The sequence below is a fragment of the Tyto alba genome, unplaced genomic scaffold (genome assembly GCF_018691265.1).
Source record: "Tyto alba isolate M040663 unplaced genomic scaffold, T.alba_DEE_v4.0 Super-Scaffold_40, whole genome shotgun sequence".
In the NCBI taxonomy this organism is placed as follows: Eukaryota; Metazoa; Chordata; class Aves; order Strigiformes; family Tytonidae; genus Tyto; species Tyto alba.
In genome coordinates, this window is record NW_024881316.1 from 14,393,406 (window position 1) to 14,420,257 (window position 26,852).

The 26,852-nt window shown below is 37.5% G+C and overlaps 1 protein-coding gene across 3 annotated transcripts in view; it reads right to left on the reverse strand.

The window, feature by feature from the left end:
• BCKDHB (branched chain keto acid dehydrogenase E1 subunit beta) overlaps nt 1–26,852 on the reverse strand; it is a 131,389-nt gene that overhangs the window by 89,407 nt on the left and 15,130 nt on the right. For all 3 annotated transcript variants that reach the window (XM_042803453.1, XM_042803451.1, XM_042803452.1), the window contains exons 4-7: nt 16,005–16,138; nt 15,216–15,371; nt 11,617–11,725; nt 3,273–3,370 (exon numbers count right to left, since the gene is read on the reverse strand). In XM_042803453.1, coding sequence (XP_042659387.1) covers nt 3,273–3,370; nt 11,617–11,725; nt 15,216–15,371; nt 16,005–16,138 — 497 coding nt within the window. The remainder of the gene's footprint in view (nt 1–3,272; nt 3,371–11,616; nt 11,726–15,215; nt 15,372–16,004; nt 16,139–26,852) is intronic.

Here is a 26,852-nt window from a genome sequence, read left to right on the forward strand (position 1 = left end):
TATTTGTTCATGAGATAGGTGGGTAAAAAAATAATTTCTTAATATGATGTTATCAATAAACTCTGATATTTTTCTTATTGTTAGAATGTTTCATAATATAGTTTTGGACTGAGGCGCCAGTGACTTCCATCAAGCAACTTCTAGGCATAGGTAAGGGGTTGGAGTACAAGAACCATCCCCAACAAGCAATTTGGATGAGGTCATCTTGGTCTGGAAGGCAACAGGATTTAACAATATGGACACGGCCAGGCAGTGTCAGTTGTCTGAGGGTGAAGGCAGTATTAAATTCTATGTAGAGCAAAAATCTATGCTGAAACATGATGATGAAGGATGTAAACATGCATCTACATAATGCAAATGTGAATAGCTAAACACCAAAGGGCGATATTAAAAGGTAAATGAATAGAAGTATTGTAATAATAAAAAGAAAATGTAGCTTGCAGTGTTCCTATTTAAAATTCTAATACATCCGTGGCTGTAATAAGAGGGTATGAGAATTTTCAACCTGACACACAGGATGGAGGTTTTTGCCATTTCTCTGATGAATAATTAAGAATGTTTACCTAGTTCACAGGGGTAAGGATTAGGTAATGACCATAGAACACTAAGCACAACTAGAGAGGAACTAAAAGCCTTTACTGCTGCTCAGCAGTACCACCCAGGAAAGCAAGCATCAGGCCACCCCACCAGAGCAGAAGCTGCCAAGCAACTACCTAACGTCTGAAATCATACGAGAAGTAATCAGTGAGTACATGCAATCACTCTGCCTATTGACAGTAAACTCTGGATTGGTTGCACATTTAACAATCAAGTTCCAAGTTTACGTACACAGCCTGCAAACACCCTCAGCACAAACTCCCTGAACACATTTGATCTGCAGAAGCCTGACACATCCAGAACACACTGGATTTACTGTGTACGCACTAAGCATGTGTCCCCATGCCAGATTATACAGCCGCACCCATGGTTTGGTCAGGTCCTAAATTTGGATTAGGGCTGCACATCTGTTCTATTACTATTCACATCAAGAGAGCCGCCTGTCTTAACAGTTGGCCTACATATTCCAAGCTCTAAAGCACAGTTTTTTTGAAGGATGTCGCTCCAAGTCCCCTCTGCACTACTGCCTACTGGGTGAACCCTGGATATTATTAAATCTCCATAGCGAGCTTTCAAACCATGAATTTATCAATTCAACTCTGGGGAATATGATGAACACTAAGATTTCATCCAAATGGAGCAAAAATTTGCACTTTCATAAGGAACAAGGAGAATTATAGAAACTGCTTTCTGCTGGAGAAACCAGTACAAGTGAAGATACTGAAGAAGTCCATAATTTAATATCAGTGCAAAGTATAAGAAACTAGTAGGAATAACCATACATATAGATGAAATCAAGTAGTCTGAGGACAAGGAAACTACCACAGAAAAAGGGCACAACCCCAGAGATCAAATCAATACTTTTGCGATGAAAGTTGTAACAATCTGTCCTCCTCTAAAAGCTTCTCAGAAATAATTAGGTGAGGAAAATAGGAATTTACATAATTATAGGTTAAAGGCAATGAAAAGATTTTTGGGGGAATTCCAAACTAGACTCAAATTTCTTTTCTATAATACTTGAAAATGAATATGTATCTTTTTTACCAGATTTTTCAATATTTGCATACCTCAATTCGGGGGTGAAGGGGGATGTCCAGTCGTATTCTTGAACAGCTTTGAAATATAACTGTTAGAATCAAAACTATATCAATCCCTATTGGTATTAAATGTTCAGTGGATTTTAGCTCTTTTTATAAAGGGAACCTCAGACTGCACTTTGCTAAATCTGCGGTAAAAATCTGTATTTTTCTTCCAGCATACTATTTTGAACTCTCCTTTTCCATTGTGTTCCTCAGTCACATATCACTGTTCCATTCTTAAATATATAGTTTTCATAATCACAGATAAATCATTAACCTCCTTCCACATTTTCAGATTCACATTCAACCAAAAATGATGTTCTGGGTTTGAGTGAGTTGTGGGGTTTTTGTGTATCAGAGGAGGGGGCTACAGCACCCCCAGCTCCAAGTCAGCTCCACCTCTGCACCAAGGCTGAGCCAATCAGCTGCGCCTCTGCGATAACGTATTTCAGAAGGGACGTGGTGAGGAGGAGTCAGACTTGTGAGGAGGAGTTGCTGCAGCTGCATCAACACCAAGGTCAGTGGAGGAATGGAGGAAGAAAGGAGCGGGGAGGTGTGCCAGAGCAGAGACTCCCCTGTATCCTGTGGTGAGATGGCAGGGTGCACCCCCCTGCCACCCATGGAGATCTACAGTGGAGCAGATGCTGATAAACGGCCTGGGGTGGGCCCTACACAGCCACTTACGGCAGCTGCACCTAAAGGAGACCAGGATCCTGTAGGAAGAAGCAGCTCCCACTGTTGTAGTTCAGCGCTGGGAGGATTGCAGCATGCGGGGGTGTCCCACACCGGAGCAGCTCAGGAAGGGCTGCAGCCCGTGGGAAGGACTCCAGTTGGAGAAAGTTGGTGTCCCAAGCTGGAGCAGTGAGGGAAACTCTGCAGCCCATGGAAGGGACTCATGTCAAAGAAAGTTTGTGGAGGACTGTCTCCTGTGAGAGGGAGACCACACTGGAGCAGGGGGAAGAAGTTCCAGAAGCTCCCCCCACTGAAGATCGAAGAAGCAGCAGCACTGACTGCACCCCCCATTCCCTGCCCCTGCACTGCTGGAGGGAGGAGGTAGAGCAATATATCAGGGAGCAATATATCGGGAGCAAAGCTGAACTTGTGAAGAAGGGAAGGGTGGGGGGAAGGTGTTTTCAAGATTTGGTAACACTTCTTACTGTCCTACTCTGTCTATTAAGTGTTGTTGCTGTTAGTGTCTGTATTAAATCTATGTTCTTTTTTTCTTCCCCTAACAAGTCTGCCTTTTGCCCGTGACCATAATGGGTGATTCATCCCTCCCTGTTCTATCTCAAATCCCAGGCCTGGTTTATTTTTCCCTTCTCAGCGCTGGTAGATGAAGGGGGAAGTGACCGGCTGTGTGGTGCTCAGTTGCCCTTTGAACTCAAACCATGACAAATGAATGAAATCTTACACAATAAAAAGCAGGTTTCATATAAATATAAACACTAGCAATCATTTATTCAAGCATATAGTGACAGAAGATACACGCAGTTTATTGTCTGGCACTTGAGCCTGAATGCAACACTATTCACACATCCCCTAACCATTAGCCTAGGTTTTACTGGATGACAAATAGCTAGTAAGAGCTCTACTGACCTGAGTGCCCCAAGCAACAAGTGTCACATCACTGCCTGTCTGCAGCACCTCAGCTTGAGACAGTGGAATGTTGTAGGGCTCCACAGGAACTTGTTCCACTAAATAAATAAAAATAAAGGGGGAAATAAGCATTAGATTTCTTTACTATTCAATATTATCCCATAAAAATAAACAAGAAAATTTTTTCAGTGCTAGTGCCATCTAAAACAACAGACCAAGATCACATTGAGTAATAGCCTTTATTTTAAAGGTTTATTTGCAGTTTAAAATATTTTTAATCATACTGATAAAAATACTACACATTCAGTGTATCATTTAACTTATGTTATATACCACAGCAATAAGATACACATATACACATCAATGACAGCAGTAAGTCCTGGTGTACCCCAATTCAAAATATCAGCATCAGATTTCTAAATGGACACTGCTACAATTGATAAAAAAATCTCAAGTAAACACTGTAGTTAATTCTGATAAGCATCAAGAGAGACTTGAAATCATACTTTAATATCCAGACAAAAAGGAAAAGCTGTGATAGTGCCCTCCTGGCATCTGCCAAAAATGATGCTCCAAAGTTTTATGTCTAAATAGAGGAAAAATGTTTTCAGAACCTACACAGAAAGTGCCACCAAGAACTTATGATTATAGCAGTTTTAAATTAGTCTAAATATTTTTGCTTTGAAAAAAATGTTATCTATTCATCAAAAATACATCACAATTAGAGAGAATAGATAAAAATTAAGCATCTTGTGTTCTCTAAGACATTTAAGGTGGTTCCACTCAGCTGAAGACCCATTTACTAGTTTTCAGATGGAAATATATTAGGTCAGTTGTGCTAGTTTTGAATCAATGCTCCAATGCACTATACGTTGACTGATTTAATGAATAAAACTGTGATAAGACATCCATATATCATATTTTAAAAGAAATATTGTTTTGATCTAAAGGTGAACTTGTCCTTGCATCAGGAAGTCAAATAATACTTAAAAAAAAATTTCAGTGATAAGTCGAAAAAAAAAAACCTTAACTCTTTCTAATCAATTTATAAAATCAACAAAATCAATTTATAAAAAAGGTGGTTTACTTTTTTTGTTAACATATTTCGTAATTCAGAAAATAGTTATTAGGTTCCTGCTGAACAAAACTGCTTCTGAAGAAGCAGGAGAAATTAAATGTTTTGTATTTTTTCCTTCACTGGTATGGTAGATCCAATACAAGTAGAACGACCTACAGGTTTTCCAAGCTTACAAGTTTTAAACAACTTTTCAATAAAATCAAGTGGTGTATATTTTTTTTAAGTTATAGCAGATTTTTTTTTTTTTTTAATCAGTAATGATATATAAATACTACTAATTTCACAGAATCACAGAATGGCTGAGGTAGAAAGCAACCTCTGGAGATCCCCTAGTCCAAGCCCCCTGCTCAGAGCAAGGTCACCAGCAGTTGTTCTGGGCCATGTCCAGTCAGGTTTTCACTATTTCCGTGGTGAGAGACTCCACAACCTCTCTGGGCAACTTGTTCCTCTGTTTGACCACCCTCACAGTAAATATGTTTTTGCCTATGCTTACGTTAGAGATATCTCACTTCACCTGATCAGTGCAAGGGGAAACACATATGTTAACTAAATCACTCTTCCTAAAAACAGAACAGGAACTGTTTTTTCAGCTTAAGTCAAGAACATATGTCCATTCAATCAAGGAATAAAGAAAAAAAAATTATTTTAAACACAAGGTGCTTTTAAACATAGCACAAAATCAGATCTCTTTGCAAACTTATTTTTAATGTATTAAAATGTCAGTGTCTTCCTGTAATAATCTATTTGAATAACAAGTGGCTAAAGGAATATAGGGTGGGGAAAGAAAGAGAGGAAAGGCATATCCAGCCCTTGCTCACTGCAGATTACAATTACACAAATTAACTAATCTCTTATTACAGCTAAACCATTCTGCAACACGATGTCCATTGGATGAGCTCATCTAGAATTCCTGACATTTTTAAGTGCAAAATTCATCTTCTCAAAAATTTATAGAGTAGTTCAGATTTGGCAGGATTTTATTCAAATGCCTTTGCAAAAACTCCTCCCTCCACTAACAATGATGAAAAGTAGCATATGAAATTATTCTGTGCATATTCTTCCATAATAATTAGCCAAACAAGGACAGTAACGTTTATATACAAAGCAGCCCATTCATCTATTACTGAAGACATAAATAAAATACTTTAAATCAAATATTCAAAATACAGACTTCAAAGAAAACAATTAACTGAAATTTGTAATTATCAGTGAAAAAGGGCCATCACAAGTTAATTTTAAGAGGCTGCACCATCTGTTGCTTTTTCTAAAAGAACAGTCTGAACAGCAGACAGAAAACACGTTTTCTCATCTTACCTGTCTTGTCTCTATAACAACCACTGATGCAAGTCGTATTTATTTCTAAACCACCAATGTCATATATAGTACAATTAAATGAAACTGAAAAGGTCAAAAAACATGAGAGTAGGTTCTCCACAAGATGTCTAAACCTGATAATGTCAAGGTGACTCATCTTCTCCTTTGATTCACAATCATTATGTGCTCTTGACACTGCACAGGCTGTTAACTACTTTCTATAAATCAGAGCCTCCTTTTTCTTTTTAGTTCAGATATTTTCTTAGTATCTCTGACATTTAGGGGGATGTCACCACAGCACTTTCAGTAACTTTATAATCTCATAAGTTAGCAACGTAAGTCTCTCTCTATATGCATACCTGTATATTTAACTCTGGACTTTTACTCAGAAATGACACGTTTCTTTGCTCCTTTCTAATTTTATACAAGGCAAATTAACATACACAAAACTTCTGATGACCACTCTAAGGTTATGTGGAAGGAGAGAGCATCTGCTCCCTTAAGGGTGTCTGGACAAGGATCTTTTCAATGCAAAAGGAGATAATAAGAAGAGGGAGAAGCCGTAAGGAAGAACACACAGGGACACAAACCTAACAAACCATGAGGAAGGTAGTAACAAGAAACAAACCCGCTCACTCCCACTTCTTGATAAGAGTACAGGGAATGTGGGAATGTTTCTTTCAGTAAGATTATCTGATGGAGGACCTTAGCAAATGGGATGATAAAGAAAAAGGAGAAGCTATAAACAAAACAGACACAACATAACAAAGACAGGAAGCAAACCTGGTCAGGAATACTGAGTGAAGGGCTATCAAGAAACTATGGGCAAACCAGGACTCTGCAATTGATAAGCAGCAAACCTGAGGGTCCAGGATGTTGGAGGGGGGTGCATGGAACTAAACCAGGTGAGGAGAGCATGTGAAGGTGAAGGGGGCTGGGGAGGAACAAAGTGGGGAACAAACAGAAAGGGTTACAGAAGGGCCCAGTTGCACATAAAACAGGCCCGTCTGCATGTTGTCTGTGCCTCATCATGGTGGTCAGTCCTAGCTTCTTTTGAAACCCTACCCTGTGCAGGGGTGTGTGCTGCAAGGACAACGTACCAGCTGCTGGTGAGATCAGCATTAGAAGACAAGACACTGGGCCAGCAATAGGAGTCAAACCGGGGTGCAGAAGCCCTGGGCCTGTGGTGTGAGCTACAGCAGCAAGTGAGGGTCTTGGCCACCAGCATGTGTCCCCAACACCAGCTACCAGGAGGGACTGGAGTGAGGCAAGTAAAAGGCTGTTCCCTCTCCTGTGGGAACCATGCAGGGCTGCTAGACTGGCTAAGATTCCCCACTCAAGTTTTGAAAGGAAAAGAGCTGTCCTGGGGGAGAAACACTCATTCTCACTCCACATATGTGCAACCAAGCTGGTGGTGTCACTGCCATAACTGTCCAGGCAAGTAAAGAAAGAGTAAGGGTGAGCACTCCAAAGAGCCCAGTCACACTGAGGAACAGCCAGTCCCCTGCTAAACAAATTGCTAGTAGAGAGAGTGAGTGGGCAAGAGACACAGCCAGTCCTGCCCTGTCAGCTTAGCCAAAGATGCAGCACTATATTGCTTCAGAGTATGGGAAGAAGAAATCTGCAGTTACTAGGTACAACAATGCATGCTAAGTATACTTTTTCTTTTCCAATCCAGTTACTGCTTTATGATATATGTCTTACAGACATACGTATCTATATAAACGTATATATGCACATAGATAACATGTTATATATAACTATACACAAACACATATATCTGTATATAGGACTATTTCAAATTGGTGGCACATCAGAGCTAAGGCAGAATGTGAAACTTATCAACTGTATTTCATTCAAACAAAATAGACAGTTCTCTTCTGTAACTTAAAATTTACTATTAACAGACACCAAGGCAAAATTTAAGATCTTAGCTTAAAGTCCATTACCTCCTTTTGGTGTTACTACTGATCTTTGGTCTCCAAGATGTGAGTTACTTTTTCAATGAACTGGAAAATGTTTTCAAAATGTTCTTGCAAAGCTGTTCTTCACTCTGGAAGTTGCCTTTTTTCCTCAGTTCATCACAGCATGAATGTGGTGAACTTAAGGCAAATATACTTTGATATCCATCTTTCTCCCAGGGATGACTAAGGTGAAGATTTAAGGTCTGATTTTATTCTTGTATCTTGTGTGAGTAAAGGCAAATATTGGCAAATATCAAATATTCATATAAAAAATAATGTTCATTTAATAACATGGTTAGTTTTACCTCATGTCTGAATAAGCATACAACATACTTGAATAAGCAAACCTGTGTTCATTCAGGAAGACTTGCAGCTAAATTCATTATTCAAAAAAAAATAGTAAGCAATCACAATATCCATGTGGTAGTCACACTGAAATATTTTGTGCTACAGCTCTGATTTATCTTGGAGACTAGATTTGCGTTTCAAAACACTTACAAAGTTTCTTCTTCTTTTTGTACAATATCTTTTCCGTTATGAAAAAAATGTATGCTTGAATCTTGAAAAACCTGACCTGTCATCAACAAAAAAAAAAAAAAAAAAACCAAAACACAAACCACTTGAAAACAATTGATGGGCCTATATAGCTCCTTGGAGGTATGCTTCAGATGCAAAACAAGGTTGGTTCTGCATAAGAGCTTCCATAAAACAGCAATGACCTGGCACTTGGCTTAACATTCTCAAAAAGCAACTTGAGGTTATATATCCTAAGATGGATATCTATTATCTTCCACCACTAGCACCCAACAGCTAATTTCAACAATAATATCAACACTTCAGGGCAGAAGCAGAGGGCATAGGCTTTTGTTTGGTTGGTGTGTAGTGAGTGTGGAGTTTTTGTGGGGTTTTGTTTGGTTGGTTTTTTATTTTGTTTGTTTGTTTTAAACAAAGCATTAGTACCTTCAACCCCCATAAACAAGAATAGTTATCCTGTGTTTTAAAGACTATCCCATCTACAGCCTATTTTCAGCTGCAATTTCAAAGATATCAACTCTGAACAAAATATCACACATAGCTATTTAAAGGCCTCATAGGGGGAAAGAAAATTCCATTAGCAAAGAATGATGAAGCTCAAATGCCTACATTAATTTTACAGATAGAAAATACTACTTCCCATTATCATCTTTGACACCTTAATTTTTCAGTGAAGTCCCTATACACCCACTGTAACATCAGTCATGAAGTTCTCTGCAACAAACATGACTATTCACACAAAGCTAGAACAAAAAAAATTCATGGTAGGGACAATATAAATTTATTATTTGATGCCTTAGTCATCATCATGGAAATATATTTTTTTTTTGTCTGGAACAATGAGAGCCCAAATCTTAGGTGAGATTTTATACCATAGTATACTATTAATGTCTGTCTTTCTCCTAAAAATGTATCAAAGTCAAAGTGCAAGTTCCTGGTGGAAATCAGTAACTCCTCCCACCCTGCCCCTGCCCCCCCACCCCTCAAAAAAAAAAAAGGTAAATAAAGCAACAGAGGATATCTGATACCATTTTCTCATCTTGTTTTGGAAAGCCTACATGTTCACAGCCTTGAAAAACCCTGTAGTGTTTTGAGACATCAATGGAAAGAGACAAGAAATATATATATAGTTTAAGCCTACTGTGTAAGAGAATTTCTGAATCTGTACTATCTTCTTTCTCCTGCTAGAATCAACACGGTTATATGGGACACAGAAGACAGTTGCATTTTTAAAATCCTTCCTTCCACCATTTATCCTGTTCTTGTTTATCAGGCTTGTGTCTTACTGCTGCTGCCTTTGGACCAATCAATCATGATGATCCTGGTCCATTTCTGAATTCATCGGGCCACTTCATTGCTATGGTGGAATTACAAGAAAGCCTGATCATGGCCAGCAGCATAAGAAGGAACTCAGAGATATTTTCTAACAGAAATTCTCAGACACCACTCTTCCAGTTAAACTGACACAACACACAAAGGACAGCTAAACAGTTAAGATGATGAACTAACAATGCGAGAGAGAAATGTTTCCAATGAAAATAAAAGCCACATCAAAAACATTCCACATAATATATTCCTGATTTATATTGTAGAAATAACAAAAAGTCCACTCAAAATTGTATCAAAATAAAAGAAGTTACCTGTCACAATCATCCCCATCACATGTTGACAAAAATGTACTATAAATTGCAGCCTACATCACTAAATCAAAGTTCTCAGAAATTCTAAGATAAAATATAGGTAATGTCTCTGAAAATCAGGGCATCAGAATATTAGAAGAAACCACAGTCTTTAAGAAACTAGCAACATCATCTTGCAGCAATGCTGTGGTTGGTTATTGACCAGCACATAAACCACATTAACCACTATTTCAGCACACTTTTACTCAAGATTCCAATCACAACGCTGATTTATGTTCACTAGACGATCAAGCAATTGCTTTACAAGTCATTTCCTCAGACACAAAAACCTCCCTATATTCTCAAAAGCTGTCTGATATTGATGTGCAGCTATTCATTCCACTATGAAAGCAAGTATTTTATTAACTCTACAGTCTGTATTTATGACTTGTAAATACTGGGGGTGGTGGGGAAATGAAAGAAAGGGTTGTTTTAAAGACACAGCAATTTTAATCTTCCATTTTTTTGTTGTTGTTTAACAGGACTCTAAGACTCAAGTTCATTTTCCAAGCTACTTCATCTAAATTAAGAGTCAGAGGTCTTTATTGCTAAATTTCAGTAAGCTATCAAAATACACTGAACTTAAGGAATGCAATGCCCTTTGGATACATCACACCACAATAAAAATAGTTGCACTTTTAAAAATACATTGCTAAGGGGAATTCTGAGTCTTTTTTGAAACTATAAAAGCAAATAAGCAGCTTTCCCAGTAAATATCCTATTTGTTCCTCAGTTATTCTGCTATTTTTTTGTAGCTTTGATGTCTACTTTCTAAATCTTTCACTTGTTATTCTCTGGTTCTTTTCTCTAGGAAGAGTATAAATTTACTAACAAAATGGATGCACTGATGGAAAAGTGCTTTTAAAACATCCAAAGTAAAATACAAACATTTTGTCCTTCGCTCAACTTCAGTCCACACACAGAGTCAACTTATAAATTGGATTGACAGGATCAAACATAGTTGGTATATAAAGCTATATGACATAGAAATGCTGAAGGAAAGTGATGGCTTGAGTTCTATTTTATGAGTAGCTCACCCAATCATTCTCCACATGCAAAATTTGTTTTCTACCATTATCTTTTCTCAGTTCAGTTTCTCTAGTTCAAAGAAGTAACAAGTTAATTTTTATAACCAACTCAAGCACTATCACCTTCAAATTACTCTGTTCTTATATGTTACACATAATGATAGCTGTTACAACTTCTTTGAACCAAAAAGTTCACTATGTCTAAAGCAAATGAATAAAGTAACGGCAATCACACTTCCTTCCACATAAGATTAAGTTGCAGGTTTTCAAGGTATTTAGAAATTAAGCACTTCAAAGAAATTTTAACTTTAGGAAAATGGTGGTGGTGATGTTCAGTTCTTTTGTACAAATAAAAACTGATCTGGAAACTTATTTTTGTACGTAGAGTTATCAAAAAGAAAGCAGTTTAACTTCTGTCAAATTTATACTGCAATTTGATAAAGGACAATGCTTCTTAGTTCTATTTCTTTTTTTTTTTTTCCTCTTTTCAACCCAAGACTGTACAAAGCATTCCACTTTCAAAGTTAACTGATTATTAATCAGACTGTAAATGTTCATTTATCTATGCAGTCAAATTTAGAGATCTTATTCAGTTTTCACAGTTCCTCTAAAAACACAACCCCAAAATATAGCTAAAATCAAAACAAGTCAAGACTTCTGCTACAGTATTGTTTCAGCTGGGACTATCAACATATATGTGGGGAAAAAGTGTTGCTTTACTGAAAAATACAACATATAAATCTTTACCTGCAGCTCTGTAAAGTATTTTAGGTTCAAAGAATATGCATGGATTTTTGTCCTCTATGCATGACAGCAGCAGTCCTTTGGCCTGAAGAGGACTCCTTGGAATAACAATCTGTAAAAATATTTTTTAAATAGTTTATTTAAACTGCAATTCTGCTACAAGCTTCCTCAATTAATATTTAAACTCAAGCAACTATTTGCTTTAAATAAGCCTATGTACAGATTGAGCAGTTCTTAAAGTGAATTAACATCAGTGCTACATTACTAACACACACTGCAAATTTTTAATTTTATTTTGTTCATCAATAAGACTTGAAGAGTTCCCCTCTATACCATGATTTAAATACTATTGGATTCCCCTTCAATAAGGTAGAACTAAAATCTTAACAGTAATATTTTAAAGTAGAAGGAACAGATGAGTTAGTCAGATTTAAAAAAAATATTTTATGTTAGTTTAGTAAAATTAATGTAGATGCATGACAAAAATATTCAGCTGAATGATTCTCAGTTGCTTAAGTAAAGATTCATCAGAGAAGGTCTGGATGGTATCCACACTTTGCCCAGTAAGTTTTGAGGACTAAAAAAAGGAAATATTTAAAGTTGACTTCCTTTGCTTATGGTGGAAGCCTGAAATTTATTTATTCTGGAAATGAACAAATACCAAAAAATACCCAAAACTATTATCAAGCAAAGAAAAAATTAAGCAAGGCCTCCAGATGTAATCTGAATACGTGAAAGGAAAAAGTATAATCGATCTGCCAACATAAGAGTGCATTTTGAATGATCTAACAGAATGCTGATTATGAACAGAAAATTAGCAAATTATCACAGTTTAAATGAAATTAGAAGCCAAGAGCTCAATTCCTTCAATCAGAAGGACCAGCTAATTTACATCCCAGACATCTCAAAGAGCTGGCACATGCAGCATGAAGTCTACTAGCAAGCATTTTTATAGCTGTGAAGTTAGAAGTGGACCCCTCTGACTGAAAACATTAGTTGTAGCACTTAAAGAAAAAGTAGTCCATGTAACTACGCACTTAAAGAAAAAGTAGTCCATGTAACTACAGACATGTTAACTTACTGCCTCCAGGAGTTTCCAAGGCTTCAAAATATTTTTTGAGAGTAAGAACATTTAATTATATGAAAGTAATAGAGAAGAGTCAAAACACAACCTAAATCTGCTATCACATCAAATAAACTTGACAAGTGATTTTTCTAAACAAGGGAAAAGCAGTCTATTAATATTTCACCAAAGCATTTGGTAACAGACATATGGGAAATTACCCAACTGATGCATATTACTAGTGCAGTTCCTTAGGGATCGTTTTCACGACAGACTTTATTTACCTTATTCATTTACAAAGTTAAGTCAGAACATGGTAATGAAAACTATTCAAAAGCTGAGAGTCACTGCCAGTACAGAGGATGACACCAAAAGGACCTAGTTCACATTGAGGACAAGACTAACAAAAGCAAAAGCAAACTGAACAATACATACTGAAAAGTCACACATTTAAACACTACACTTTTGTTATAAATTTAGAACTCAGCAGTAGAAATTCACATCTGAATTTATTATCTCATCAAAGAATGACTAGGACACTATGCAGTACAGCCCTAAAAAAAGCATAATAATATAGCCAAGTAAGCGTTAGAGCTATTACAAAAATCACTGCTAGAAACTCAGCTGGAATACTTCATGACTAAATCAACTGTTTTGAAAGAAAATGAATGAAACAGGTGCCAAAAGAGCTTCAGAAATCGTTAATATCTCTTTAATAGTTTGGTTTGTTTAGTCTAACAAAACAAAGACTAAAGGGAAAATAATTGTTCTCTTAGCATATGAAGGACAGATAAGTTAAATATACAAGTTAGTCAGGAACAAATTTAGGCTGGAAATTAAAAGAAAGCTTCTAGCCATGACAGCAAATACACTGGAGGAGTCTTACAATTGAATGGAGAGTCTCAATACAGCAATCTGGAAGACAGTCTGATCCATTAAGACATATATCCTCACAACAGCAGACAAAAGATATAACCATCTATCAATGTCCTCGTCACCTCAACAAGCCTTGTCTTAAGTACTAATGGTTATAGTACTTCCCCTGAACAGCCAAAATTGTACAAATTTCCTTTTGCTTTGGAAATCCAAACCTCACCTTTCACTTAAGAAAAACACAAAATAAAAATCCTGGAGTTTTAAGCACCAGAGTGGACCACTAAATCTTAGCACTTTGTTCAGTATATAAAGATTTGGGATTGACCAACAAGAGCAGTATACATTAGCTAGACCTAGCATCAGTATCTAAACCATACAAGTTATCTTGTGCTTTCATATGATAATAAACTACTCTGTCTTTAAACAAGCTCAAGAAACCATCTGATTCAATTACCTGGCAAAAGCCTTTGTAGATGGCTTTTGTCTAGATCAGGAAATATTTTCAAGTTCAGAGCAGGAACGCCTCAAAGATTATAAGGAATACTCAAAGACAAAAATGCATTCTGTTTCTCAGATATCATGAAATAAAATGTGAATAATACAAGATTTTTTTATTAAGTAAAGAGAAACAAGTAGGAGAAATGGCTACCGCCTCCCTGTAAATGAATGATATCTGAAGTTTTATAACACCAAAATTATATATAGACAGTTTCAACAACAGCTAAACAATGAACATGTGTCTTTAGCATACACAAACACTAGGTTTGCTTAGGTCTTCCACATAAATCAAGCTACGAGTCATTTCTCAATGGACTGGATTGCAGTTAACCCAAAAATACAAGTCCATAGACAAAAATTTACTCAGAAAAGAAATGGAGAGCTGGCAAACAATGCTCTTAATCTGAGACAACTGGATCCCACCCTTCCCTCTTCTCCAGGAAGGTTATCCATCTAAGAGCTAGATATCTTAGCTTCAAGGGATGCCACCATCTCACGCAGAAAGCTTGCCTAAAGTTATGATTCAGAGAATCACAGAACAGCTGAGGTTGGCAGGGACTTCCAGAGGTCATCTGGTCCAATGCTCCTGATTAAGCAAAGCCACCTAGAACCAGTTGCCCAGGGCCACGTGCAACTTTTAAATACCTCCAAGGATGAAGACTCCAGAAGCTGTCTGAGCAACCTGTGTCAAGTGCTTCCTTATGTTCAGACAGAACCTCGTGTTTCACTTTGTGCCCATTGCCTGTCACTCTCACTCATATATATGAATTTGATAATGCACTTAAGACAGATGCAGAAAGGGAAAAATAAAGGAAAGTACTATTTATTAGTGTCAGTTTTTAGTTTCCATACTATACTGGACACAGAACAGATATAAATGTACGCTTTTAGTGCAAAAAGTACACAAATACAAAAATCTTATGTCTACTAAAGATTGCTCCAATAATGGCTATAAATTCTCAAACACTTAACACACTTTAAGTTTTATAACTGGAAAACTTCCAAAAGAGTTTAATTAACATATTCAGATATTTTGTTGTGGACTGACTTCCATTCTTCTTCCCCTGTCTACACCCATACTCATTGTTAGTCAGGTTCATTAAAAAACAAACAAACAAATAACAAACAAACAAAATTAATACTCAGAAAATAAGAGTTACTGTACCTTTATTCCAGGACAGTGAGCAAAAAATGCTTCTGGACTTTGAGAGTGATATAATGCACCATGACCCACACAGCCCCAGGGGGCTCTGATGGTGAGGTTTCCACAATTAAACAGATCTCCAGAGCGGTAACGATATTTTGCTGCTTCGTTAACAATCTGGGAAGATTTATATATAAAAAGTAACATTCAGTCCAAAACCTTTAGTCATGTGTCATTAAACCTCTACAAACATGAGATATAACATCATCTGCACCATGCATGGGATTCGGAGGACCAAAACAGAAGCAAAGGAATCCTGTAAGTCAGTGGAAAAGTAAATATTTGCCAAGGCAAATGAAGCAATAATTTAGTGTGTTCAAGTTAGATGCCTAGGCCTCAGAAGCAGCCATATAACCCGGTTGTTTCCCCATTCCCACACTGTCAATCAACCTAGTTCAAATCTGCAGTTTGTCCTGTGGACACATAGCTGGCTGCAGCAGTGTAGAGAAGAGATGGTGTTGGGAAGACAGCTGAGGAATTTAAGGCTGCTGAAGCCAACACCGCCACAAAACCAAAATAAAAACAGAAACATTTGCTTCAAACCACATCTTTAATTTCCATTATTTAATGAGCCTTCAGACTGGCCTTGGTACCTTCCTGTTTACTTAAAGCAGGCATAAATATTAGTAATACATCTGTGGATATATTTGCAAAAATTACATAGTCAAAACAAGTATTAATGCTAACAGAAGAATAATTTAAATACTCATAAGATTTCTTTTTACTTCTCTCAAGTTTATTAGTACTGACCTGATCAAATGCTGGAAAAATGTAATCAGCAAACTGAATTTCTGCAATGGCTGTAGCACCTGCAACAGCAACTCCAATACCAAAGCCAACTATTCCTTGTTCACACAAAGGGGTGTTGAAAACTCTATCTTTACCTAAAAAATAAAAAAATAAAACCACAAGCAAACAAAAAATCGTAATTCCTTTAACACACCAGCTCTAAGTGAAAAACATAGCTTCAGAAATATTCAAGTTATAAACAAGTCACCTGCAATTAAGCATACAGCTCTATGTGGGCTTTTTTAGGTGTAGGAACAATAAACATCCATTACAGATACAGATACTTTAATTTGTAACAGCTCAGAGGAAGACAAGGAGAGACAAAATGAAAGATAAGAACAGTTTCTGTAACTCACAATGTTCTTAACACTTCAAGGAAAATAATTTGTTCTCATGTACATACATATAAGCATTCATACACCTCATGCTTATATGAGAGGAATAACAAATACTTACAAGCATTTAAAAAAAAATCTTAGAATAAAGAAAAGTACTGTTACTTCAATTATTTTCAGGCAGTCAAAACTAACTGTCCATACTCAAAGGCAGATGGATTTACAAGAGCATCTGTACGAAAGTATACGGTCTCTTGCCCATGCTCTCCATAAACAGTGCCCAGTCTTGCCAGTCTTCTTTCATAAGGTAAGGCTGTGCGTACTAAAGAATTTGGTTTGTCTCCAAGGCAAGAGAAAAAAGCTGTTTCTGCTGTCAGAGTCACAAGACTAGAAACCAAGTAATTTGCGTTTTGTATCTTCTGTGTGGGAGTGCAAAAGGTCATTTTAGCCCTGACATGTTTCTGTGCCACAGTAATTTCAGATTCCATGTATTCATCTATCTAAAAGATGGCTAAAGACAAAATTGTTCAATTCATGAAATTAGAAACAAGGAGGGGGAGGGAGATGAAACAGCACTACAATATGCTCTATAAGGCTTATTTACAATATTTGCCAGCAGTACTGTACTCTTTCAGCAGATCAACAGGACAACCTAGTTATGGTAGTAAATTTTCCCTTTAGAACACTGGGAAATAGACAGTAGGTTTCTATAGGAGTCCATCATGAATGAATATGCCAAGACTTTGAACTGAATGGAAAAAAGTGAGCACAGTGCACACCAGTGGCTAAATAATCACCAAATAAATAAAGAAAGACTAATCAATTAATAATTAGGAAAGTTGTTACTATGAAGGCTCCTAATTTCAATAGCTGAAAGTTAACTAATTAGAGAATGGGAAGCTAACAAAAGGTTGTAGAAAAGGATGATAAAAGAGCCATTACCCACAGCTGTATTCATGCTATGCTAAAGGGAGGTACATTTTACAAATCTTCTCAATACACATCTTTGATCTTCACATATCACTGCACAGCACTGTCACTGCTTGTACCCTGTCCACATGCTTTATCTGGTGTTTTGAGTTTTATACTTCAAGGGTTACTTTGTTTTGTGTTGATTTTTCAATTTGGGGGTTTTTGTTTATTTGTTGGGGGGTGGGGGGGTAACAAGATTAACAAAACTGTTTCACAGCTCTCAAAATAGAGTAGGGCTTTGTTGTCTGGATGTCAAACACATCCAGTATTAACCTGATCAACTCTGAATAACAGCAAAGTACCTTGCAGATCAGAGAACATTTTACAAGTAGAAAAACCTGCCAGATCTCATTTCCAAGGTATATGAGCAAGCTGATCTCAGTAACTTCCAGATGTGGGTCATCTATACTTTGTTTCCTATCTCCTGGAAGGAAAATAATCTCTGCAGATACTGTGCTCAAAAGTTGTTCAGAGTGAAAATGGCATAGGAGGTAAGAATGGCAGTAACTTCGTAGTACTGACATTTATTCTTGCTGGGCATTTATTTTACCAGCGTGCTGCAGTAACTCTACTAGCCTGTGTATTTCTATTCTTCCTTTACTAGGACTACCATTGTATTTGGCAATGTCACTATATAAAAACAGCCACAGCCCTAAAAGATTTTCATTCCAAGTAACAGAAACACAGAATGCTCTGGGAAACCCAGAACTGGGGAAGATGTAACTTGTTTTTATGGTCCTCATAATTTAGTTACACTCACTTCTGACAGACACCAATTGTGTCTTGGCTTTACTGCCAAGAAATAACAAAAATGAGTTCAAAAAGCTTCATGCAGGAATTATCTCTTCCCTTAAGAGCTGACAAAAGAGGAAGATTTCAGTCACATCAGTACTATGCTTCTCCCATGCAGAGTAAGAAACTTTAGCTTTCAGGGCTAATTAGTCCCACTTCTACAGAGTAAATAGATCAGTAAATTAATCCATAGGACAGAGAAGGAAAATAATGCCATGGAAAGATGAAAGACCTTCTGTAACAAGGAGAACGCAAGATTATTTCTGAACCAAGAGGGAGTGTATACTGTGTAAACTGTTCCCATTCTTGAGGGATGGCTGCCATCTCAGTTCCCTGGCTGTACGGCATCCTCTGGCGCGCTCTCTCTTCAGTGACAGGCGCCACAGTCAAGGAAAGAGGAACATAAACCACCGGTGCAAATGTGTAGTTGCCCCAGGCCTTACCACCACCTGTGAACGTGGGGAAGCCCTGCTTCAGATGCAACGGGGAGACCTGCCCCTGTACCCACGTCCATCTATAACACTATAAACACTTGGCAAACATCTCTTCCCCTCTTTTTTACTTAATCTAGGGTATTGTGAATTAGACATCTTGTTTCCCTTCTCTTTCACTGATGCATTTAATTTTTAATTTAAAACAACGCCTATTTTAATAAACTAAAAATGCATTAACATTACCAAGACATATTACACTTTCCTACTTATTAAAAGTCTATTGGCAAATCAATTTATTTCTCTTCACTTGCTTAACATGGTATTTTGATATAGGACATAACCAGAAAAAAAAAACACACTGAAAAAATAAGACCACAGAAGAGATTGAAGAAAAAATAAAGTTAAATTCACAGTAAATTTAAAAATATAGCATTTTTATATTGAAATCAAAATATTCAATTGGCCTTTTTTTTTTTCCTTCATGTGAATTTCTGTTCCATTTTTAATACATAATGATTTACTGAAATGCAGGTAAGTCTGCTTTAAAACTCTACCACATAGCTTGCAGAACAGAAAAAAAAAAAAAAAAAAAACCACACAAACAGATTATGGAGAAGTGCCCAGAATTCAGATCACACTAACCTTACCTAACCTTATTCTTCATTAACAGATTTTTCAGAGCACACTGAAATAGCGTAACACATTGATTCCATAAATAATTTTATATCATCACACAAAAATGGAAATGTATTTGATCAATTCTGTGAAATGAGCTTTTAACTAATAATTGACAAAAACTTCAAAATTAATTCTTTAGTATCAATTTAGGGTAGGTGAATTAATTTAAAAGCATATTAGATCCACCACACTAGTATGCCCCTCTAATTCAAAATATAAAATACATCCTAATAAAACCGCTGAAATACTATTAAGATATTAAATTAGAGGCAGCATGCTGCTATCAATGGAGTATGATTAAATAAATGAAGTGAGAAACAATAAAAGCAAATCTGAAATACAACATGACAACTATAACATGATCAGCTTGAAGCACCTAATTTGGACTTTTAGAACTAAAGGCATAATCCTGAAGTACTATGGCCTAAAAGAATAAAGAGTGAGCCAGGTAATTGTCATCAAATGAGATTCATTACTCAGGAATGGTTTTGATTGTACATTTAAAATAATAATACTGATCCCTTAAAAGCAAAACCTAAAGCACTTTACTGTTCATGAGATGTGAAAACAAGCCTTGGATAGAGTTTTAAGGGATAGGGTTTTCTTTATAAAACCTAGTCCTTTAACACAAAGATATTACACATCATTAGGATAAAACAAATGTATTTATTTCCCTGTACATCAAAAATTGTATAGCATGGCTTTAACCTTCTATTTTTATTGACAGAACATGAAAACCATTACTAAAACTGGCACAAAATATTTAAACAGTGAACATTTAAAGGCATTAAGCCTATGTATTTTTATCTAATTTACTTCACATTTTTCATTTTTCTCATTTTGAAAAGGAAGTAAATTTTGATAAACAGTTGTTCACATCATCCTTTTTTAACCAGCAGAGTCAGATTTCAGCTGAAAGCAGACAAATAACCCAGAGATACTTTGTCTTTCCGTACTTCATTTCCGTATCAATGAAGAAACATTTCCTAAAACATACTCTTCTCCTATTACCTGCGTCAGCCACACAGATCAAAACAAGCTAACGCAAACCTCAAGCTGACTTGTCACTCCAGGGAAAACCACGTTATCTGAAATCAGGTGCGTCAGCCTCTGAAGAAAGATGTTATGCTGGTGTCCACTTCCATTAACCTGTCCAGCTTTCTAAACATCCCTAGTTTCAGCCATATGAACAGGTTGGTATCCTTTTCCAACTAATAAGGGAAGCAATATGGCAAACAGGGCGACCTGAAAAAAAGATGATTTTTCTCATCTCTCCATCCCAATAACTCAGGAAGAACATTAGATGCATGTTAAGCAAGTGAATACATACACCAGAAGTGTTGCCTAATAAGGTAAATCTTATGATGACATTATGAAATCTAATGAAAACATTAAAAATATTAAGGAAAAAGCAGTATTTCACTAAAAGCAATTTTTAAACACTTACTTCATCCTCCCTGATCTATTTTTACTTAAATAAAAAAAGATTGATCTTTGTGATTTTCAGAATAAAGAGTTAAGTACCCCACAGACGTTCAAATTACCACTGACCCTCTGTCCAAGGAACAGCAGCTTTAAGGCAGTCTTATAGTCATCTTCTCATCCTCCAAGAATAAAAAGTTTCATAGCAACCTAACAGAACATGTTTACAGGACATATGTAGTCGATTATTGTGCATTAATGTTTTGGCCTGCTTCATCGTTATTTGTTCCAAGCCGTCAGGAAAAAAGAATTTCAGATTTCAGTATCTGCAATGAAACGTGTGTCTGTCTTGATTTAACTTCAAAAATTAGATACTCAAACAATATCAAATCTCCTACAATGTTAACACATCACCCAAGGCTCCAACTTTAAGTAATTTCACATGAATCTGTAAGAGCCTACATTGGACAATTTGAGTGGTTTAAGGAGTACTGATGATGATTTAGGCAAAGGAGGATGATTTGTTTTGTTTTTAAGATACCTCGACATCACTTGTGTTAAAAAAGGCATCTTAAGAGGTCAGCACTGAATACTATTAACAATATACCTGGACAACATATTATTTGTCCCCATGATCTCATTAACTTGCATTTAAAACATCTATTAGAAGTCAAATAGAAGAGTCCAACAAGCTAAATAGATTCAGTCCTCTACTGCAACCATTATGGATGTATGTGGGGAAACAAATGACTGGAAAAAGAAGGAAATTCCAGTAGATTAGCTTCTTTGCTACTCACTGGGGACTTTGTGTAGATAATTCAAATAGAAATGACTGATCTCAAGTAAATCCTGCCTTTAAAGACCTGTTCTAATCCTAGAGTATCTAGGATTTTTCATAGATGTACATAAGCCTACTAATTCAATTCCTTAACATAACTTAACATAATCTATCCAGCATTCAGACTTTCTTGGTCCCACAATCTCTTTTAAGCCCTGTTTTACAACTGGTGACACTTGTTATCTTCCATTTCTCTGATATTATGTGAAAGGATGGGCATCACAGCAAGTAGCTTGGTAAATTCATATTCAGCTCTTTTAGAGCTCCTGGTTGAACACAAAAGAGTTCTAGTAATTTCTTATTAAATTTAATTAATTTGTTCTACCACTTCTATTGATATCTTAGTCACAGATCTTCAGCTTTGAAAAAAAAGGGTGTGCAACAGGCACAGTTCCTATATAGTAAATACCAGTAAAAACATGCTAGCTTTCCAGCTGAATATGTAAATTTTAAATCTGCTTGTCCAAAGCAGGGCTTCAGTTTCACAGACACAGATGGTTTACCTCTCAATCTTGAATCCTTGCACACTAACATGCCATGCCATTTAAAAAGCTGCTTTTTCCAGAGCTGCCCATGTTAAAACAGATCATTTCACCCACCAAACAAAGTAACTATGTGAAAAGGATTTCATGTGCAAGAGCTTGTAACTTCTTACGAGTTTTACCTACTGTGTGTAAAATAACACAATTTGCAGAACTGAGCTTCACTCCTCTCCCGTTCTTCCCCAATTCTGTGCCCTATACGAGTTGCACAGACTGAGACAAGAACATTTGTGTGTGCCCAGACATCCACAGCAGGCTTCAAGGACTCAGCCATACCTCTGGTGTAGCTCAGCCTGAGCTCAACCCAACACAGCTGGGCAGACAGGTCTCAGCCTCCATTTAAGTCAATGTAGTCTCAAGTCAAGTGCTCTGAGTCAGGTCTGTTATAGGAGAAACACACATATCCCCCTCACTCCCCGTAAAATCACTATGTATATGCAGCCTATGCTTTCAAAATAATTTCAACATTTAGTTACTGTGAACAAAACATTAATTCAAATATTGATTAATTAGCAACTCATTCCATGCAGATTGCCATTACTTTTTCCTGAAATATTCCAAAAAATCACATTATTGATTATTGATACATGCATTAGTCAAAAAAAAAAGTATTTCAGAAATCTATGAGTGACCTAGAATAGGGTCAGAATAGAGATTTGCATGCACTGAACTAAATTAGCTGCTTCCTCTTCTGCTGCTGCAAAATCTGCTATCACACTCTACCCTACAGAGGGCCCAAATTCTTACTCTAGACAAAAGTTTTATAAAGCTCAAATGACAGATAAATCTGTCTTACTCAAGTTTCACTTGTTTACAGGAGTCTTAATTAAGCTTCATTTAGGGGAGGAGCAGGGCAGGGAAATCACCTGCACAAAGAAATGTATCCTTCTAAAGCACCAATCTCCACAATATTGCCCAAAGAAAAGGATATCTGTTCTGACAGGTAACTGGTAAGAATAGAAATTCTGCACAGGGTTATTTATTCCATTGACATAACCAAAACTTCTGAAGAGTACTTCAAGTAAACTGGAAATTAAGAAAAGCTGAAGGGTAAATTTTCCTTTTAAGTCTCCCCCAGTTACTAATTCCAAGGCATTCAACTGTTAGAACAAGCGTGAATATTTGAACGAGCAGTTCTAGCTCAAAGCATTCTCAACATGTCATTCTCTTACTCAAGATAGTGCATTTTTCTTCCAAGAGCTCCACAGATCCAAACTGCACTTTCACCTCCTCTCCCCCAATATTCCCTTAGGAAAAAAAGCATGTTTATGGCATCGTCATTTAATCCTCACTCTCAAAGACATTAAACAATATCAGAGTCAGGAGAACTGCTGAAGTACAAAGAAAATGTTACCATGGATGGGGAGCAACCTCCTCAATTATCTGAAAATTCTTATAATCTGCATGGTTACTGAATTGCAGGTTTGGAAGTAAAGGAAACTTGCTTTCTAATAAAACTCAGTAAATTCTTAATGTTGATCACAGCATGAACATAACATTAAGCATTTACTCAATTGTCAGGCTTATCACCCTCTGAATGAGGTAGGACCCATGAAAATTTATTTATAAACAGCTCTGCCTTGCTAAAGCGAATAGGGAAAACTTGCTTTGGCCCTCTCCCCCACTTCAGATTTCCTGTCATTTGTGACAAACTAGCATCCCACCAAAAGCTGAGGAATAAACCAGAAATATTAAAATATATTATCTAATTATCTCCCTTTCTCAGAGAAGTGGGAACAGGAGGAGTCAGGGGAGGTTAATGCAAAGCTTTGGCATAACTTGAATGCTGATAAACTTGTATGTGATTTAATCCTTCCATAATGAAAAAGCAGCCAAGCAGTAGTATAAGCAGGAGAAAGATCAGATTCTTTTCAGGTACACAGTGATAGGTGAAAAAATGATGCAAAAAAGGGAAACATTATATAAGAGGAAAAAAAAAAAAAAAAACAAAAAAACAACAATATAACAGTAGTCAAATGCTAGAACAAGGTGCCCAGAGCGGTTGTATAAGCTCCTTCCTTGGGCATATTCAAAACTCATCTGGACAAGACCACAAACAACCTAAACTGGCTCTACACTGAGTAGTGGTTTGTACTAGATGACTTTCAAGGTCTTTTCCTTTCAACCCGTATTCTACGATTCATTAACAGCCCCAAACAGGGTTACATGCTGACTGCCCAAACTTTCTATGTCTGTACCTGTTCTGCTGATGGACGCATTTCATGACACTGATAAAATAGTACTGATTCAGCTCCACACTGTTAGAAAAATATTCGATAAGCAGCTCACTTCAAAGTGGCAGATTTGCTCACCAGAATTCCTTTTTACTGATGACTATGCAGATAGCCCACTCCCCATTGAATTCCTTCTGGCTCCTATACCTACTTATATCAGCCTAAAGAAAAAAAGCATGATGCCTAACTGCACCAAGGCATTCAAGTGTTCCTCCAGCTATGATTAATAACATTCCTCGCTCAACCACAAAAAATTTTGCTGTGTGAGAATCACACATGCAGAAAAGCATAACTGACTATAAAGTTAGATGTGCGAAGCTATACCAGATGACAAAATGCTCACTTGCAAAAATACACTCTAAAATTTACATCTACCAAACCCTTACATATGTGTATAACTAAGGGATAATGTATCAGCTTTATTTAAGTGGCTTGGGTCAGTTCCACACATTTTCAGACTACCTGCAACATTACATGATGTGACAAAAGATCCAATAGGAAAAAATGCAACAGTTACCAACGCTAAGTATTGCAATATGCTAATGAAAATTCTGCTGTAATAGTCTGGGTACACTATCTGGATGACAAACTGAGGAATAAGCAGAATTGTGTCAAATACAAGGCACTGCTCTCACACTCCTCAGTATCAGTAGTGTAAAAACATTTTATAGTAAATTTGAAAGCATACTGGATCTACCCTAAACTGTGAAACAACTATTCTCAACACAACAGCAAGGATTTAATGCTGCTAAAGAAATACTCATGAACAAAGTGCTGAACGACCAGTAATCTGCAGTAATTAAGATTATTTTATGAATCTCACTTGTAAGCATGCCTGTCACTTGATAATGTAAAGCATGTTGTATTGGGTTTGTGTGGAAAGGTTTTAGTAGCAGGGAGGACACACAGATGGCTTCTGTGACAAGCTGCTAGAAGCTTCTCCTATGTCCTATAGAGCCAATGCCAGCTGGCTCCAAAACAGACCCACCACTGGCCAAGGCTGAGCCCATCAGCAACAGTGGTAGCACCTCTGGGATAACAGATTTAAGAGGCAGAAAAAAAACCCTGAGCAATTGCATTGCAGCTGGAGAGAGGAGTGAGAATATGTGAGAGAAAACTGTGCAGACACCCAGGTCAGTGAAGACATAGGAGAGGAGGTGTTCCAGGTGCTGGAGCAGAGATTCCCCTGCAGCCTGCGGTGAAGACCACGGTGAGGCAGGCTGTGCCCCTGCAGCTCATGGAAGTTAGCAGTGGAGCAGATACCCACCTGCAGCCCAGGGAGGACCCCACACCAGAGCATGTGAATGTGACCGAAGGAGGCTGTGACCCCATGGGAAGCCCGTGCTGGAGCAGGCACCTGGAAGGACCTCCAGACTCACAGAGAGAGGAGCCCACGCTGGAGCAGGTTTACTGGCAGGACTTGTGACCCCATGGGGGACACCACGCTGGAGCAGCCTGTTCCTGAAGGACTGCACCCACAGAAGGGAGCCACACCAGAGCAGTTTGTGAAGGGCTGCAGCCCTTGGGAAGGATCCATGTTGGAGAAGTTCATAGAGGGCTGTCTCCAGTGGGAGGGCCCCCACGCTGGAGCAGGGGAAGAGTGTGAGGAGTCCTCCTCCTGAGGAAGGAGCTGCAGAGACAACACGTGATGAACTGACTGCAAGCCCCATTCCCTATCTGCCTGTGCTGCTGGTGGGGAAGAGGCAGAGAAAATTGGGAATAAAGTTAAGCCTGGGAAGAAGCAGCTGGGTCAGGGGAAGGCATTTTAAGATTTGGGTTTATTTCTCATTATCCTACTCTGATTTGATTAGTAGTAAGTAAAACTTACTTACTCCAAGTCGAGGCCGTTTTGCCTATGACAGTAATTGGTGAGTGGTCTCTGTCTGTCCTTGTTTCAACCCACAAGCCTTTCACTATATTTTCTCTCCCCTGTCCAGCTGAGGGGAGAGAGTGACAGAGCAGCTTTGGTGGGCACCTGGCATCCAGCCAGGGTCAACCCACCACACATGTGCATGAGAAAAATCAGTAAATTGATCTATACTTGGTGTGTACATACAAGTGTGAAAACTCCTTGCCAGGTCTTGAGGATTTAATGTTTGCAGAAATTAAAAGAAAGATCTTTTATAATAAATGCCTAGCATGTTATGTCAGCCTAGTCACTGCAAGATTGCTCCAAATTGAGTTAAATTAAGATTAACTTGCTCCTCAAAGTGCATCTGTTGCAAAGCTCCTCAACTAACTGGACTTGGATGGTAGTCTTGACCTTTTCGACCTTTCCAGGCTTCTAGCAAATTACTTGCAAGAGAACTCCGAGTGGTTTACTCCCTGTAAGAGTCTGCAGCATCTTCTTAAACCGCAGTGGTGATAATTACCACACTCTTATCACCAACCTGAGGCAGAAAAAACAGGAGACATACTAAATTAGGCCTACTTGACAAGTACAAATGAAAGAGTACAAATGATACTGATCACAGGACTAATCAAGGAAACTGAGAATCACTAAATTCCACCTAAGAAAAAGTAAAGGCATAAAGACTGACATCTAAAACAAGGTACACGAAC